We start from the raw sequence: 18,096 nt of genomic DNA on the forward strand, positions 1-18,096 counted from the left end.
AATAACCATCACAACTTTTTATTTTTTTTGAGAGAAAAATGAAGGCCACGCCTTCAAGTTCCATTAAATTGACACCAGAGATTTCAATTTTTTACAAAGGTTTGCCAAAACAGCCAATTAGGTAAAGTAAAACACGAAATCATGAAAACATGAATACAGAAATTAAAGGGAGGTTTTAGTAAAATAATAAGAAATGTAATTCATGCAGCAGCTTGTACAGGTCCCCCTGCCTTTCATTCTTCATTATAAGTCTGGATCCTCTCAGCTGTCTAAAAACCACATAATGTATTCATCACAAATTTCTTTTGCAAGCATCTCCTCATTAGTGTTCTCTTCTCTGAAAATCCGCTTGCATCTCTTTCTCCACACAACAAAGCAAATCGCAACCATCACAACTTAAACTGACATGACTTTTGTTCACTGGAAATGCTTCGGTTGTTTCCGCTCACAACACAAAATTGGCATCATCATCCATGGAGGATATTCTGTTACTGCACCAACCACAATAAAAAAAGAGACAAATAAAATGACTAAGTCATATTAATAACAAAAAAGATAACACTTTTATTGAAGAAAGTTAGCAAGGTCTCATGAAAAAGTATAACTTCATCAAATAAAATTGTTATCTTTTTTTACAAATAAAAGACATGATGAGGTAAAAAAGATACCTCATAAAACACTTTTATTGAAGAAAGGTAGCAAGGTCTCATGAAAAAGTATCACTCCATGCACCTTGGTATAGCCCTGTTTTACAAATAAAATCAATAAATAAATTAATATTCAGGGGTTGTGGTTCTAGCTTGAACCAAACCAATATAGCACTTTGGTTCAAATCATTAGAGATCCCAAGCACGGCAATTTACATTCGAAATACAACATGATAAAGATGGAAACCCTATCTCTCAAATACTTGGAAAACAAACCTGGACATAGATTCCAAGCACGGGAATTGATGCCAAGTAATAATAAAGGACAAATTTTTCACTTGTTTGGCATCCTTAAGCACTATTTCTCTGATACCTGTGGTTAAACCAGGAATGATGGCATAAGAAAATGCTATTGAAATTTTACAAAAAAACATTCTGAAAAAAAAAAAAAATATATTTTTACGGAAAAGCATATGGTTCGTACAACAATACTGAAAAACTCATATTCTACCAAAAAAGTACTAGAATACTTAATTTTAAAAAATATATATTAGTCTCTATTTATTGGGAATTTTCCTGATTGGAAAAATACAAGAATAACAATACGTTGATTTTTTTCAAAACAGCCCCTAAAGATAAAGCTCCTAAAAGTACTAGAAAAATGACGGTAATGGTTCAATTCAGTGTATAAAAGTATAAAGGACTGGCACCATAATAGATATGCATGCAAATTTGCCAGTTGGCGCCACCTGTACATCCTATATCAACAGTAGTTGTTCGCTTCACACGCCATCGATTTTCAGATTATACACAAAGGAAAACATAGCAATATCAGATCGAATAGAGAAAGGATAGATAAGCATAAGAAACAGACTGATTTCTAGGTCGCGAGGCATGAACCTTTGCAAATGAGAGAGAGAAAGCCGACGTGGAGTTGTGACCGCGCATGAAAGAGAGCCAGTGGAGTTGCGCCAGTGGGACCAGGTGACACGGCGAGAGCCGAGAAGAGGTGAAAAATTGAAAGATGGTGTGGGTTTAATCAACTAGCAGGTTTGATTTTGAATAAATCAAATTCGTTTTAGAAAGCTCCATTAATTTGATGACCCTTTAATCCGATTTTTTATGAGATCCTACGACAATCCCTCTCCCTTACCAGGGACTCTTGAACCAAACAAATCAATAAATAAACATGAACCTGCAGAACAAATCAGATCCGACCAACAACTGTCAGTCCTTTAATCTTACCATGTGCTCATTGACCAGCCCTCGAGGGCCTCAAGGCGTTCCTCAATTACCTCTGGCACAGGTGTATCTTCATTGTTACCTGATAAGTTCATTTCCTTGAGATTGGGAAACCCCCCTGAACCGAGAGAAGCTAGGAGCAACTGGTCATCAACAGACATCTTAAGTATTCCAACTGTGCAAAAGGTCGACGGCAAATTCTTTAGTTTTGGGCACAGTATTATCGAGAGCTTGTAGAGGCGCGGTAAAAGTTCTTGCCCAGCGGCCACGTCAGACCACTCTTCTAGCTCCGGCATTTTGCCCAGTTCTAGCTCGACTAATTGTGTGAATGCTGCATCACCACCATAGAACTCAGAATCCAAACACTTAATCAAAGGTAGGCAGTAAAGATGTAGGACCTCCAAAGAAGGAGCTTGTCCGATAGAATTTAGACTCCGAACTTCCATGAGACCATTGAGTTCAAGTGTTTTAAGGGATCTAAGCTTCTGGAATTCTGGAAGTGTTTCACACTTGAAACAAGAATCTAGTTTAAGGTGAACCAGATTCGGTAGTTGCGAGTTCATCAGCCACTTTGGGAGTATTTTGCCTGGATAACCTTTAATCCTTAATTTGGAAAGCAAATTTGGTGGCTGCAAGTTTTCAAGTATTTGCTCAACTTGTGCAATATCAATATTGTATTCTAGATTTTCAAGGTTTGTGCAAGCATGTATATTCCATGATAGCGTTAGATCTCGCAAATCATTTTTAAGAATCAGTTTAGCCTCTTCCGCCTCTTGATGCGTTTGCACATTTTCTAAGTTTTTTATTTCTAGTTGCCCCTTGAGATCAAGTTTACCCAACTCTGTCATGCTACATTTGGTCTTGCCACCTGGCACAAAGATTGGCATAGTACGGAGATGACAAAGATCTCCAATCCCACAAGGTATGCACTCGAGGGATGTAGGTAAATCAAGATGGATGAGGCTTCTCATCTCCCTTATTTTGCTCGGGAGTTCATGCACAAAGTAACAATAGTTAAGTCGGAGCGACTTTAGATTTGTGAGATTAGCAATAGACTCGGGCAAACTTTCAATGTACTGGCAACCAGAAAGATCCAAGTCCCGTAAACTCCTAAGCTGACCGATAGAATCAGGCAAAGAGTGGAGACTTATGCAACGGCAAAGATCTAGTATTATTAGGTTGCAAAGTTCTCCAATTGAGTCCGGTAAATTTTTGAGATAAAAACAATTCGCCAAATCTAGAGTCGTTAAATTCTGGAGGTCACCAATATCTGAAGGTAATGCTTCTAAATGAGTATGTGACAGATCAAGATACCTTAAGTGTGTAAGTTTTCTCAAAGAGGTGGGCAATTTGATTATAGGGTACCAAGCAAGATAAAGTGCCCTTAGGAGTACGAATTTAGAGCATACATAATTATGGAAATCCTTTTGCTGCTCGCGCTTTTCCCAACTATTGGTAGTTGATGTTCTTAGATATAAGGTTCTTAGATTTGAGGAAATTAATTCTAAGGATTTGAAAGTATCACAAACTAGACCATTTTCACAAAAGAAAGATGAGTATCGTGTTTTTTCTGTGATGTTTGTTATTCCATTGGGATCGGCACTTGAGCATTCTTCACCGGCTTCATAGTTAGCCAAATCATGAATCAAGTCATGCATCTTAACACGGGATACTGTTTGACCATCATATGCAAATTCCTGAACTTGAAAAAGGGATCTAGAGAGCAATTCCTCAACATACTCCATACCAACATCTTCTAATTCTTCTCTAGTACCCCTAGGCTGAACAAAACCTTCTGCAATCCAAAGTCGGATCAACACACTAGTATATATGGTTTCATTCTTTGGAAACAAGGCACAATATGTGAAACACAGTTTTAGATGAGGTGGTAAACAAACATAACTCAACCTTAAAGAAGGAAGAATTTCATCCTCTACATCAGTTATGTTCAAGATATCATTATCCTGAATTGCCAGCCACTCCCTTTCACTTCTCTTAAATCGCATCAAACTTCCTAAAACTTTTATTGCTAAAGGCACTCCACCACATTTTCTCACTATCTGCTTTCCTATAGTCACCAATTCTGAACTGGCATCGCTGTTTCCTAGTGTAAATGCCCTTTTCTCAAACAATAGCCAGCAATCCTCCTCCGATAGGCCGGTTAAGATGTATGGTGATACCGTACCCATTATGGAAGCGACTCGGGTGCTTCTAGTTGTTACTATGACTTTACTCCCCTGTGCACCGATTGTTAACAAAGCTCTCAATCGATCCCATTTTTCACTATTCTCATTCCACACATCATCTAGCACAAGCAAAAATCTTCGGCCTCCTAGCCGTTCTTTAAGCTTGTGTTGCAGTAACTCTAGATTTGAACCAGAGTTGCTCTCTGTTATTAAACCCAATATGGAATTGGTAATTCTTCTAATATCAAAGTTATCGTTGACACTAACCCATATCAATTTTTCAAAATTTTTCTGCACTCTCTCATCGTTGTAAACTAATTGGGTGATCGTGGTCTTTCCGAGGCCTCCCATGCCAACAATTGCCATGACCCCTATATTGTTTGTATTTCCCATATTGATTACTAAATCAATTATATTTTCCCTGTCTTCCTCTCTTCCATAGACCTCGGACTCGATCACAAATGAACTAGACTCCCTCACCATGCTATCCTCCCCATTACCCTCTGTTGTTATCTTTTCTTGCAAATGGAATTTGGATCTCTCTGCAGCGATCTCATCTAATTTTTTCATAATTTTATTTGCCTGGTGGGCAAAATCAGATCTGGACTTAAATGACTGTGGAATCGATGAGAGCTTGCATACCTTTCCCTTTAAGCCAGGTATATTCTTGTTTTCTGATTTTTGAGCCTCTAAGGCTGCATCGTCGAGCAAATCGTCTATTTCGAAAGCCACGTTTTTTAGCTTCTTCAGCCACCCTTTCAGCGCCCTTCCCTTCTCTTGCCTCCCCTCAGCATCATCTAGTACATCTTGTATCGCCTTGAGGGTGCCTTCGAGCTTTTTTAAATCCTTGTTAGCACCACTGAGGAGACCATACTCTTTTATTAATTTGGTCCCTATCTTATCACAAACCAGCCTTACAATACTAGAAGCGACAACTTCAGCCATTGCTACAGGTATTACTCTTCAAATCTGTTTAATTTTTCTCAAGGTAATTGTGGATGTGAGGATGAACTTTTGCAAATTTTGATATGCAAACTAAAAAGTTATAAGGAATGAGGTGGAAGAAATTTCTACGATCTTTATGTGGAAATGAGAAGGTAGCTTTTGATAGAAAGTCTAGTCTTTGATACAATTAAAATTGAGATGGAAGGAAATTTCGAAGCACATTATGAGAAATGGAAGAGAAGTTGCTTTAGGATGCAACAAGTCTCAGTGTTTGATTTTTAATGGATTGGGTATGATAACTTTTGTAACTTTCACTTTATCAGTGCAGTGTGGGACCAAGTCGGTGAGATGCTTAATTGTTAAGATATTGTAGCATGCAGTGGATGCAACTATGCAAGACTTGGAATTATTATGTAGATAGCATGAAACTGACTTGAATTAGCCTATATTTTAAACTAGCTCTAATGACCTTGTCTCTTTAATTAAAGGCTTAACTCTGTTCAGAGATATCCTAGTATGATCGAAATTTAATTTTCAATTTTATAAAAAAATGCTAAGTATTTATTATTGTAACCAAGCACAGTGATTCAGTTTGGTTACTCTGTTTTTTTTCCTTGTGATATGGAATTAGAACGGGCATGGGGGTATAATTTGAGTTATATAATTGAACATCATGTGATTATTCTACCATTTTTATTAATTCATTTCATAAATCTTTTGCAAGTATTGTGTGCAAATTATAATGATGCAAGGATACCCTCAATAAAATGCAGTAGTGGATCTTACAGAAAATTTTATTAATAGGAAATTAATTAAATAAATATCGATAATGAAGAACGAATCTAAGTTTTTTCGAGATATAGGAAAAACGTGATAGTTTATAACGTACTCTAGACTTTATAGACTATCACGGCCAGAATTAGCGATAAACTAATTACCGCACTTATTAATTAACTAAAAAAAATAGTAAATCACTGGACTTGATTTTTAATCACGTCCAGCCACTTCAAATTGGGCATTGCTGGACGTGATTAACAATCACATCCAGTGAATTTTTTTTTTCTTTTTGCTTTTTTAGTTAATTACTAAGTGTAAATTCGGAGATTTATAGTTAATTCTGACTGTGATAGTCTATAACATCCACGTTTTTTCTATATTTCGAAAAAACTCATATTCGTTCTCCATATTTGTCTCACTCAACGTTGTTCTTTAATTTGGTTTATGCACCTGGAGTAAATAGCAATACTGGTGGATGCTTTTGTTTCGTTGGAAAGGCACCGGTGTTGTCTGGTCCTTTTCAATCTGCTTTCAAGTAAGAAATTGAATTAGCCCATTGAAGGGGGTGTGTAGAAATGAAGAAAAGAAAAGCAGGTCATGCTTGCTCCTTTTTCCTGTTTAGTTTCTTTCCTCTTCTCACTTTTTAACGATATTTATAACATTTTTAATATAAAGAATGTTTACTGATGACCACAGGTATTTGCTTGCAAGTAATAATTCATTTTGCTCTAAATTAATATAAAATATCATTTCTTTTAGTATGAGAGTGCAAATATAAACTTATCATTGATGACATTGTATTCAAATTTGAGACAAACTCATGCATCTGTCAATTTATGTTTTTGAACAAAATTCTTAGCAATAATAATATTTTACTCAAATGTGCTCTCATAAATTGATTGTGTAATAATAATATTTTATATTTATCAAATATCGTCCCACATATATTATGTAAAGTTGAAACTTATTTTTATTATATGTATACGACGTGTAGTAACATTTTTTTTTTTGTAATTATCAGCATTTTTAAATTAATCTCATATCAACGGATACCACCATATTTACATGACGTTCAAACTAATTAATTAAGACTGAAAAAAAAGAAGTCAAAACCATGATAAAAAGAAAGAAAAAAGTTGCAATGAGAAGGAAAAGCAACATAAACCGTACAAAAGTCGTATCACCAACTTAATTTAAACAATATCATCTTTGACCTCTAAACTCCCATTCCTTCTTTCTCAAACAAATTTTATCTATTTCTAATGAATCCGACTTGTATGACATCAGTATCAGTTAAGCATATATAACACCAACTTTAAAACATATCAAATTAACTTCAAACTATAAATCCAAACCGATCTATTTCATTAGTTGTGTGTTTATAAGTCAAATTTATAATTTTTTGAATTTATTTAGTATCAAGTCATACAATCAAATTTGGAAGTTTATAAATTAATTTTAATGCACTCATTTGTCAATATTTTTAATCTCTTGGCTAGATACTAAAATAGTTCAAAAAAATAATTTTTGCATGTAAATAAATTACTCATGAAGTAAATCAGTTTAAACAATTTAAATTAATTGTTTAAAGTATATCCAATAAATTTAAAAGTTGTATCATATAACACAATTATCATATACTTTAACTTATTTTTAATTGTGTTCATCTCTCGCTCTCTCGTACAAATAATACAACCTCAACTCATATTATATTACTTTCATAATTTATATATTGCAAACTTAAAAAAGGTATAAATCTTTCAATGAGGATTATTCATATCTGGTCAAATATTTTTTTTATGGCCAGTTTTATCCAGCTGTACTGATTCAATTCAATCATATTAATGTCTCTTACACCAATTAATTAAATTGTTTGTTTCCGAAGTTAACAACACGGTGAGCTGTCTCTTTACCCAAAAAAATCAATCTTTAATAAATAATATATGGCGATTTATTTCCATTCATTCAAAATTTTATATTATACTATATTTCAAGCAACCTAGACTATTTTAAGCAATTAGAAGAAAACAACACAAAAACTAGTATACGATGAGATTTATCCACCATGGACTCCACGTGTCCACCGAGAAAGGTAACCCCTTCGGCATCTCTATTGGCATTTTCCCCTCTTTCTCTCTCTCTCTCTCCTTCTCGTTCTATCTGAAAATTTTAGATGGTTTGAGCATCGATTGGAGGGAAGAAGAGGCGGGATCCGGGATACATATCACCTGAGGTAACAGAAAATTTGAGTTTAGATCTGGACTGTCCAATCTGCTTTGGCACGAATATTAAAGGTTCCCTTTCATTGTACCTTGGGCCGGATTGGCCCAGATTCTGATTGCACGGTCCCGATCTAAACTCATATATTCTGTTACCTCAGAGGATTTAGACATCGGGAATGGAAGAGGGAAGACTCAAGGGGTTAAAATTCTTGTATTTGTTGGAGCCCGGTTCGAGATTAAATGATTGGACCGTAATATAAATGCTTAACGGGCCGAGATTAACCCCAACTATAAAGCCCATATTTGAATCTCAAAATTAGAGAAAAAAGAGTCAAAGTTTCCAGTGGAACGGACTGATATCCCCTGTGCGTGTGTTGAGTTATTGACATGTGGACCCCACAATCTCAAAATCGCTCCTTTGCGGGTAATTGTGTGTGGGTCCAAGAGTTAAGAGACTCGCGATTTGCGTACCATTGTGTGGTTGGCCGGATAAATAATGGTTCCGGCTCGTTTTTGGTACGTGCCTCGAATGAATTTTCTAGTTACCTTCTCATTTAGTTCAGGAAATCCAATTACCTGAAAAAAAAAGAAATTAAAAAGAAATAAGAGATTTTAGTACTAAAACCCCCATTTTGTTTTTTTTGCTCATATCAGTATGTACAGTCATCATAGGTACTTATAACTTACATGGAATCGAGTAGATTAGGGGTGTCAATGGGTACGATATGGGGAGGGTGAAAACATTTTCATACCCATATCCACTAAGAATTGACCTTACCCATACCCTACTCATACCCGTTAAGAATTTGTCTTATCCTACCCTACCCATACCCGTTATGATTAACGGGTAACAAAACGGTAGTGGGCGAATAACGAAAATACCAATATAATGGTTCGGACAGCATATGGTCAATTTTGTCATTTGTTACATTCTTTATTCTAACATTTCATTCCATCTCATTCAATTATTAAATATATACTAGTAAAGTACCCACGCGTTGCGGTTGGGATTGACATATTAATTTTGTACAAATTTTAATTTGTGTTAGATTCATGAAAATATTTCTTCAAGAAGTAACTTTAATTTGTTGAATGCATTTCTGTGAAGGGTGACAATATTATTTTTAATAAAATTCACATAAATAATACACTGGGGCAAAATTGTTCAGAACACTACAAAATCAATTTCTCTCAAATCTGTGGGAAATTTGGAAATGATATTTATAATGTACTTCAAGTATAGCCATATGCATTTTTAAGAATTTTTATAGAATTTTTGGACAAACACATTTTTCAACAGTCAAATTGTGCAGACTCGATTTAAAACTTCATAATTTCAAAAATTGATAAAATTCCAAATGAACAATAAACAAAAAAAAATTGCTCACGCAATGGGATATTGGGTACCAAAACTACTTGGATTATATAGTGAAGTGTGAACTACAGAAATTGCTCTGATATGTTGCTTCTCAACCTGACATTTTACTCTAATGCTTGTTTTCATTAATGAGATTTACAAATGAAATAAACAACAGCTATAAAATACCAAATTTATATCCTAAACCAGATGACTTGTAATATGAAGAAAATGACAAACAAGCTCATAAAATATAGGAATTTAAAGTATTTACTGTGGGGCCACCTGGTCAGCGAAAGAACCCCAATTGCCACGACCCGACCCGACTCTTGACGTGGCACCTCATTCCCAAGGCCAGTGCCTCTATGGCACTCATTTGCTCTACGGGGTTCCCTTGCAAACTACCCCCCTCCCCCCAATTACTCTCCCCTGCGAGGCTCGCAGTAGGGCTGACGTGTCACCTTGGAGGATATGTCTAGCTGCCTTCTTAGCCGGAGCAAGGGCACGATCAGTTATATGTGTTTTGTTAATTATCTTGCATCTGTGCCTTTTTTTTTTCTCACTTCTCTTCTTGTGATTAATCATGACATAAAATCATGATTAAATTTAACAAAGGAATTACAAAAGTCATTTATAAGGACACAAAATGTGTCTAAATTACAAAAGACAACCAAAACAGAAAATTATTTGAATGTAAGATAAATACAAAAAGAAATAAAACATGGACATTGCATTATTTTATTTATCTTATATTTTTATGTGAAAAGAATAAATGATCGAGAGAGAAGGATATAAATATCCATTTTATTACCAATGCGATATGTCTTATAGTTGCACATTGCACAACAATTGCATACAATAATAATTAACCAGCTCATGTAAAACGAAAGAATCGCATTATGCAGTAAAGATAAACATTATAAAACTAATCTCTCAAAATTAGTAATTCCAATGACTATCTGCACCATTATTGTTCACCATTTTAATTTCGCCGGGAAGTTCTATGTAAAAAAAGCATAACCTCAATTAATATTAAGTAATGAAAATCTCACAAATGAATATAGTACATTAAAAGATAAATGGAACTAAGATAGCAAAACAATCACCAAATTTAGTAATAACAGAGGGGATTATACCTTCCTAATTAGTGAAAATGGGACTGTCAAGATGGATGGAGAAGCACATTTCCAAAGTCAATATGGATGGAGAAGAAACTTTCCAAGATCTGATATTTGAGGATCAGAGAAGCAATAATTAATCAAATAAAATGAATAATCTGAAAAAAATGAATTCCATGTCTCATTGGTGCAAAATATCACTGCTACAGTAAATTCAATAGGAAATTTCCACGGTAACATAGGAAATTTAGTTCAGACCCCTCTAAAGTTCAAAAAAATTTATATATTTTTAACTGTGAACTCTCATCTACAAATTGGCTCAAATAATACAAAAATTTCAAATTTAATATCTATAGGGACCTAGAGGTGATTTATACAAAGTTCCTCTTGTCAATTTGTTTCATAATCTACTTGATATACAAGCTTTGGGAACAATTGGGCAGAGTTACCCTTGGCCAAGCCTTAAACGAGCAAACCACGTCACAAACCTAAAATTCTAATACGAAATTCAAACTACAATTCATCAATTCTAAACATTAATAGGGAGAGAGAGAGAGAGAGAGAGAGAAAAGGTACTTACCTAGAGGGAGACTGTTGGTGAGGCATCGAGAGAGAAGAATAGCAAATGTGTGTATGATGTTACAATTTATAAAAGCAAATCAGAAGCTTTGAATCTTTTGCCTTTTTCTTAAATCTAGAAAGAAAATCGAATACAATTGTAAAGATATCAGTACCTACAATATTGTTAAAAAAGTCGGTGAATTATTAATTGTATCCATTAAACAACGGAAGCAACAGCATATGCATTACTAAAATAATCAAGAACACTGATTATAGACTCATTGGAATACCAAGGCAACGTAGACGCTGGCCACTATGGATATATGTACTTTTTTATTCGGTGAAAAATTTTCCTTCAGCATTCTTTCAAAAGAGATAACTAAACTTAGCAAGAATCAACCTTTTGTTTCTTTTTACCAACTTTCACAGCTTTCGAAAATATAGTATCTTTGAAGTTTAGATACGCAGAAGTTTTGTTACACTCAGAAAAAAAATTTGATTGATTATCATCTCACTTGCAATTTGAGAAAAAAGATTGCCCACTAAAATATAACATATTTCATTTTTTTGTGACGGATCAAGCAAAAAAATAGTCAGTTAATTAAAAAGAAAAAAAAAAAAAATCTGGTTTTGTGTTACCTGGATGTGCATCTTTTTAGGAAAAATTAGGAGGGTTAGTTCTAGTGATAAATTGAGAGGTGAGATGTTCTTAAGATGTCCCCTCTTTTTTCCCATTACTTCATATATCATTTAGTTTCCATTACCGTTCTTTATTGTAAATCCAAATGGGGGCCACAACAAGTTCTAATGCTGAATCAAGTATTTGGTGGAACCAATACCATCAGTAAATTAATACAGAAAAAAAAATGCTTACTCACCATCCTCTCCAACAGTCATATTTCCTCGGTCTCCAGCATGGTGATTTTCGTCTTCAGGTACACCATGCGTCTTACCATCAGGGTTGAAATGCGGCTCTGCATAAAGTGAATAAAGTTCATAAACAATGGATGTAGATATCATATTCTGTCATTTGTCACTCCAAACGAGTTAATATTCATAAGACATTTTTATACACAAAAACATTTAGAAATGTTGTTTCTTATTTTCTTTTTTCTTTCACTCTACAAAAAATTGATAATGGTCAGTTGTCAAACTACCATGTATTGGTTCCAACTGACAAGTTAACAAACTACAGTAAATTTCTAAGAAAAGTGAAAAAATCCTTGCAAATACAAAGGGAGAAACACTTACCAGTTGACATGCAGCCATTGGTGGTGTCACCAAGTGCATGAACATAATTACAAAATTACAAGTTTATTTGAAATGTAGTCTCTTTTCTCGGAAAAAAACTATCCAGAAATTTATTCCCAAAACAAAATTAAGTGATGTATTAACACTTGCATCATCAAAAGAAGCATCTGAAATGCTAAATCTTTTGTAGGATGTTATTTGGGTTCACTACTTTATTAGCTTTCTTGCATAAAATCTTAACCTATCAATCAATTTACAAAAGGGCAGCCTTTTAAAAGAAAAATAGGAGCAATTACAGAAGAACACATTAAACCCAAAGTTTTATTAGCTTTCTTGCATAAAATCTTAAACATATCCATCAATTAAAATGGCAGCCATTAAAATATTGGGAGCAAATAAAGAAGAAAGCTTATTTAAATTGAGAGCAAATCTTAAACCTATCCATCACTTATTTAATTTCTCTTTGTCAATAGTATTCGGAAAGAGTGCCTACTTTTTACTCATAAATTTGAAGAGGGGGGGTGGGGGGGGGGGGGGGGGGGGGGGGGGGGGGGGCGGCGGGTACCTTACTCCATCATCTGGAGATTCAAGAGAGAAAAGAGGGAGGAGAGGTGGAACGGAAGAGAGGAAAGACGCATGGAGGAGAGGTGGAACGGAAGAGAGGGCGGAGAGAGGATCCGAAGAGAGAAAAGAGGGTTCAGGGTTAAAACGCGTGGAGGTCTGGAGCATATTTTCGTGTGGGGAAGAAAGAAAAAAGAGAAAGACGCATGGGGAGGAATGAAAAACGAGACCATTTTCGTGTGGCTCAGCATGTGGCAAGTATTTTTATAACTAATTTTAAACTTGTACACAAATAGGTATATAGAATACATATATAGTATCTCACATTTAATACAATAGTTTATAATGGTTGGATTTGCTAGATGGAAGGCTAAGATCGTCTCTGGACAGATACACCATTCAGTCCCCTTTATTTGAAGGTGCTATTATAGGAGTCCTGATATTCATAGTATAACCTTGAGAAAGCTGACATGTAATGCAAAATTCAGACGCTAACACCTGAGCTGACATTAATTGATTACTTATTTAGACCAAACAATACATTATTGCCAGAAAATAAGGTGAGGATATATTTTCTTTGAAACATGAAATATTTCCATTTGTAGAATTGAGAAAAATACAATAAGGATGAATAAGGAAGAAAACAAGGAAATGAATTCGTTGATATATATGTCTCTAGCGTTGATACAGGCATACAACAATATGAAAAGAAGAAAAATAAATAAATTAGATATAATATTGATATATTTATATATAATATATTTCATATAATTACCCATTACCCAACGGGTACGAAATAACCTTTACCCGTACCCATACCCGTTTATCTAACGAAATTTTTTTTTTACCCATATCCATACCCAATAAACTAACGAAAAAAAAATCTTACCCATACCCGTCTTATCAAATACGATATGGGTAGGGTAAACGGGTAAATGGGTGTCATTGACACCCCTAGAGTAGATGAGTCAGTTGTGATGATATCTGGTGCAATATTTGAGATTACAGGAAAACAATCAGGTTCATTGATCTGGTCAACATAGATCTTTGACTGAAATTCTTTAGAAACTTCTCTAGTGCACCGATTTGTTAACAAAGCTCTCAATCGATACCATTTTTCACTATTCTCATTCCACACTAGCACAAGCAAAAATCTCCGGCCTCAGCCGTTTTTTAAAATTGTGCTGCGACAACTCTAGATTTGAAGCAGAGGTGCTCTCTGTTATTAAATCCAATATGTAATTGGTAATAAATCGTCAACATTTGAACCAAATTGCTAAATTAATTGGTTTGGTTCAAGCTAGAAGAAGAGCCCTGAATATTAATTTATTTATTGATTTTTTTTTGTAAAACAGGGCTACCAAAATGCATGGACCGAGCTTGTAGTAGCATGAAATTGGCAGGGTCTCTTGATGAAGTTATACTTTTTCATGAGACCTTGCTACCTTTCTTCAATCAAAGTGTTATCTTTTTTCTTATTAATATTACTTTATCGCCTTATTTGTCTTTTTATTGTCGTTGGTGCAGCAACATAATATCCTCCATGGATGATGATGCCAATTTTGGTGTTGTGAGCGGAAACAACCGAAGCATTTCCAATGAACAAAAATCATGTTAGTTTAAGTTGTGATATTAATTGGTTATTCTTTAAGCCAATATTTTATTATATCCCTAATTATGTCAAGAGAAAAATACAATTGATATGTGGGGAGTAGAACTAGGGTGTTCTTAAGTTGACCAAGTTTTTTGGTGAACTCAAGTCTAAAATCTGTTAAATTGACTTTAAATGACAAATTTGTACCATTGAAATCCGCCTACCTTACGAGTGATGCGTCTATGTGTGAAAATTTTAAACATTCGAATTAATTTAGTATAAAGTCAAGCGGTCAAAAAACGTTCAAAAAAAGAATGCATTAAAATTAATTTATTAACTTTCTAAATTTTAAACATTCGAATTAACACTACAACAGAATAATTTTTTAGCGACCGGTGCTAACGCCGGTCTCTAATAGTCATTTTTTGCCAAAAAAAAAGAAAAAAGAAAAATCAGCGGCGACCAACACTTTTCAGCGACCGGTATCAGCGACCAGTGATGGCGCCGGTCGCTGAAAGTTTTTTTTTTTAAATCCCTGGAAGGCGCCAGAACCCTTCTTCTTCTCCGCCAAAACCCTAGCCTCCCCAAAAATTTGCTCCTCCGCGCCGTCTCCTCCTCCTCGCCATCTTCTGGACTCACGACCAGCACCAGCCTTCTTCTCCGTGCCGTCTTCTGGACTCACGACCAGCACCACCAACGACTCGCCCAGACCGCACGCCGTGAACCGACGACACTGGTATCTTCTCTCTCTTTTCCTTGCTGATTTCTTTGTTTGTCGTGATGATTCGTAGAATTGGATTTGATAAATCGAGTGCGGATTGTTGATTTTTCTGACACGATTGAATTACTTGATTTTGGGTGTTACGCGGCTTTGATTCTTGTAACTCTGTCTCTAATTTTTGTTGCTGCCGTGTTGCTTGTGTGGTGGCAGTGTTGGTACCAATGGTACCCGTCCAGTATTGTAGATTGTATAAAGCAATGGGTTTTGGTAGTTATAATTTTAGTCAAATAAATAGCTTTAATGCATGTAAGTAGGATTTTGTGTCAGTTCAATTGGATTTAAAATGAAGAATCGATGGTTAAATTGAAGAATCGATGGTTAAAATACATAAAAAAAACATAAATGATCCTAAAAACTCTAAAATTATAAAGAAAGGTCCAAAAGTCCATGAAGGAAGACTCGGATCGCGAATCTGAACCCACGATGGGCAAAACAAATCTATAGATTTGTTTCCTTTTGGCCTTTGGGCTGTGGAGTTCCTGTCAAAATTTCAGCCCGATCCGACAGACGGATCAAAAGTTACGCCCCTTTTTGTGAAGCATGCGCAGGACCATATTGCATGTCAATATTGAATTGTTGTACGATATTTGATATTAAATTCAAATCAAGCTATTATGTATGTTATGATTATTTGATATTATATTCGAATTGAGCTATTATTTGATATTATTGTTTGATCGATGTGAATGTGGAATTATATGTTATTTGTTGTCTTATTTATGTTATTTGATGTAATGTTGTATGTTGAAATGTCATGGAGAAATGTAAATAACAAAATATACAAAAAAAAATGTTGATATAAGTATCAGCGACCGGTATTTAGGTATCAGAGACCGGTTTCACCGGTCTCAGATACCTTTTCCTGACGTCAGTAAAAAACAACTGCGACCAAAACATCTTGGTCGCAGAAAAATTATCAGCGACCGGATGACGTCATTCAGCGACCGGTGACGTCATCAGGAGGGTATTTGCGACAATGCTTTCAGCGACCGGGGCATTAGCGACCGTTTTTCACTTTCTGCGACCGTTTTGATTTTCTGCGACCGGCGCCTATACTTTCTGCGACCGTTTTTCCGGTCGCAGAAAGTGGGATTTGCTGTAGTGTAATTTAGTATAAGTCAAGCAGTCGAATGCATTAAAATTAATTTAGTATAAACCCTAGACCCTAGACCATTTTCCCGATTTTTTTATTTATATCCAAAAAAATATATAAATTTTAAAAAATAACCAAACCGCTTGTTTTTTTCAAAAACTACCAAAACCGGAAATTATTGGATCCTAAATCCGAAATAATTTTTTCCAGATTTAGGATTTTTTTTTTTTTTTTTAGGAAATTTTTTTTTCATTTTTCAGTTTTTATTTATAATTTATTTATTTTTTGTATTGAAGTATTACAAATATTTAATATATTTTTAAAAAAATAGATGGAATACTATATAATTTGATTTATTCGAAAGACTGCTACAAATAATCCGGATCAACATTTTTTATGCCGGATTTTTTATGGCCGTAAGAAAAATTAATATAATATAATATGAGGAGAGATCCGATTACACCCTTTTTTGGTGACACCGAATTACACTCTCCATTTTTAAAGTTTTCAAAGTCCAAACAGTCAATCCAAACTGTTCAACTTGTTGGATATGTTAAAATGTGCTTGCAGATCAATTTTTATATTTTTTGGAATTTTTTTACTATTTATTAAGTATTTAACAAAATCGCTATATTCAGACCGTTGAATTTTTGTACCCATCTTAATAAATAGTAAAAAATTCAGAAAAATATAAAATTTGATATGCAAGCACATTTTAACATATGCAACAAGTTGAACGGTTTGGATTGACTATTTGGACTTTGTAAACATAGGGTGTAACCGGTGTCATAAAAAAAAGGGTGTAATCCGATCCCTCCTCATATAATATATGTATATATATATAATATAATATATGTATATATAATATAATATATGTATATATAATATAATATATATGTTAAAATGTGTTTGCATATCAAATTTTATATTTTTATGAATTTTTTTACTATTTATTAAGTATTTAACAAAATCGCTATATTCAGACCATTGAATTTTTGTACCCATCTTAATAAATAGTAAAAAATTTTAGAAAAATGTAAAATTTGATCTGCAAGCACATTTTAAAATATCTATCATGTTGAACGATTTGGATCGACTGTTTGGACTTTGAAAACTTTGAAAATACCGATTGTTGAATGGCTACCGTTGAACGAAAACTTAAACTGAATTTTTGAGACACTAAATGAGTCCAATGCCTCATTTTTTTATACCTCATCATACCTCATATTTTATATCTTCATTTTCTTCATATTCAAAGTCTAAATTGTCGATCCGAACCGTTCAACATGATATCCATATTAAAATATATAATTTTTGAAATTTTTTTACTATTTTTTAAGATGGGTAGAAAATCACTGTTTTTTGAACGGTTCGGATCGAATAAAAATTTTTGTGGAACGGTTCGGGTCGAATAAATTTTTTAACATATATATTATATTATATATACATATACATATACATATATTATATTATTTTTTTTTACGGCCGTAAAAAATCCGGCATGAAAAATTTTGATCCAGATTATTTGTAGGAGTTTTTCGAATAAATCAAATTATAGTATTCCATCTATTTTTTAAAAAATATATTAAATATTTGTAATACTTCAATACAAAAAATAAATAAATTATAAATAAAAACTGAAAAATGAAAAAAAAATTCCTAAAAAAAAAAATTTCGGAAAAAATAATTTCCTAAAAAAAAAAAAATCTTAAATCCGGAAAAAATTATTCCGGATTTAGGAAAAAAAAATCCTAAATCCAG

The 18,096-nt window shown here is 34.0% G+C and overlaps 1 protein-coding gene across 1 annotated transcript; it reads right to left on the reverse strand.

The window, feature by feature from the left end:
• Positions 1 to 47: 47 nt before the first annotated feature.
• LOC144547847 (putative disease resistance protein RGA1) lies at positions 48 to 5,285 on the reverse strand. The gene is made up of 4 exons (XM_078296533.1): positions 1,358 to 5,285; positions 924 to 1,020; positions 669 to 744; positions 48 to 491 (listed from the first exon to the last, which is right to left on the reverse strand). Exon 1 carries the CDS (start codon positions 5,018 to 5,020, stop codon positions 1,889 to 1,891), a length of 3,132 nt encoding a protein of 1,043 aa, XP_078152659.1. The 5' UTR covers positions 5,021 to 5,285; the 3' UTR covers positions 48 to 491; positions 669 to 744; positions 924 to 1,020; positions 1,358 to 1,888.
• Positions 5,286 to 18,096: the final 12,811 nt, after the last annotated feature.

The sequence above is a fragment of the Carex rostrata genome, chromosome 32 (assembly GCF_964058835.1).
Source record: "Carex rostrata chromosome 32, lpCarRost1.2, whole genome shotgun sequence".
Taxonomy (NCBI): domain Eukaryota; kingdom Viridiplantae; phylum Streptophyta; class Magnoliopsida; order Poales; family Cyperaceae; genus Carex; species Carex rostrata.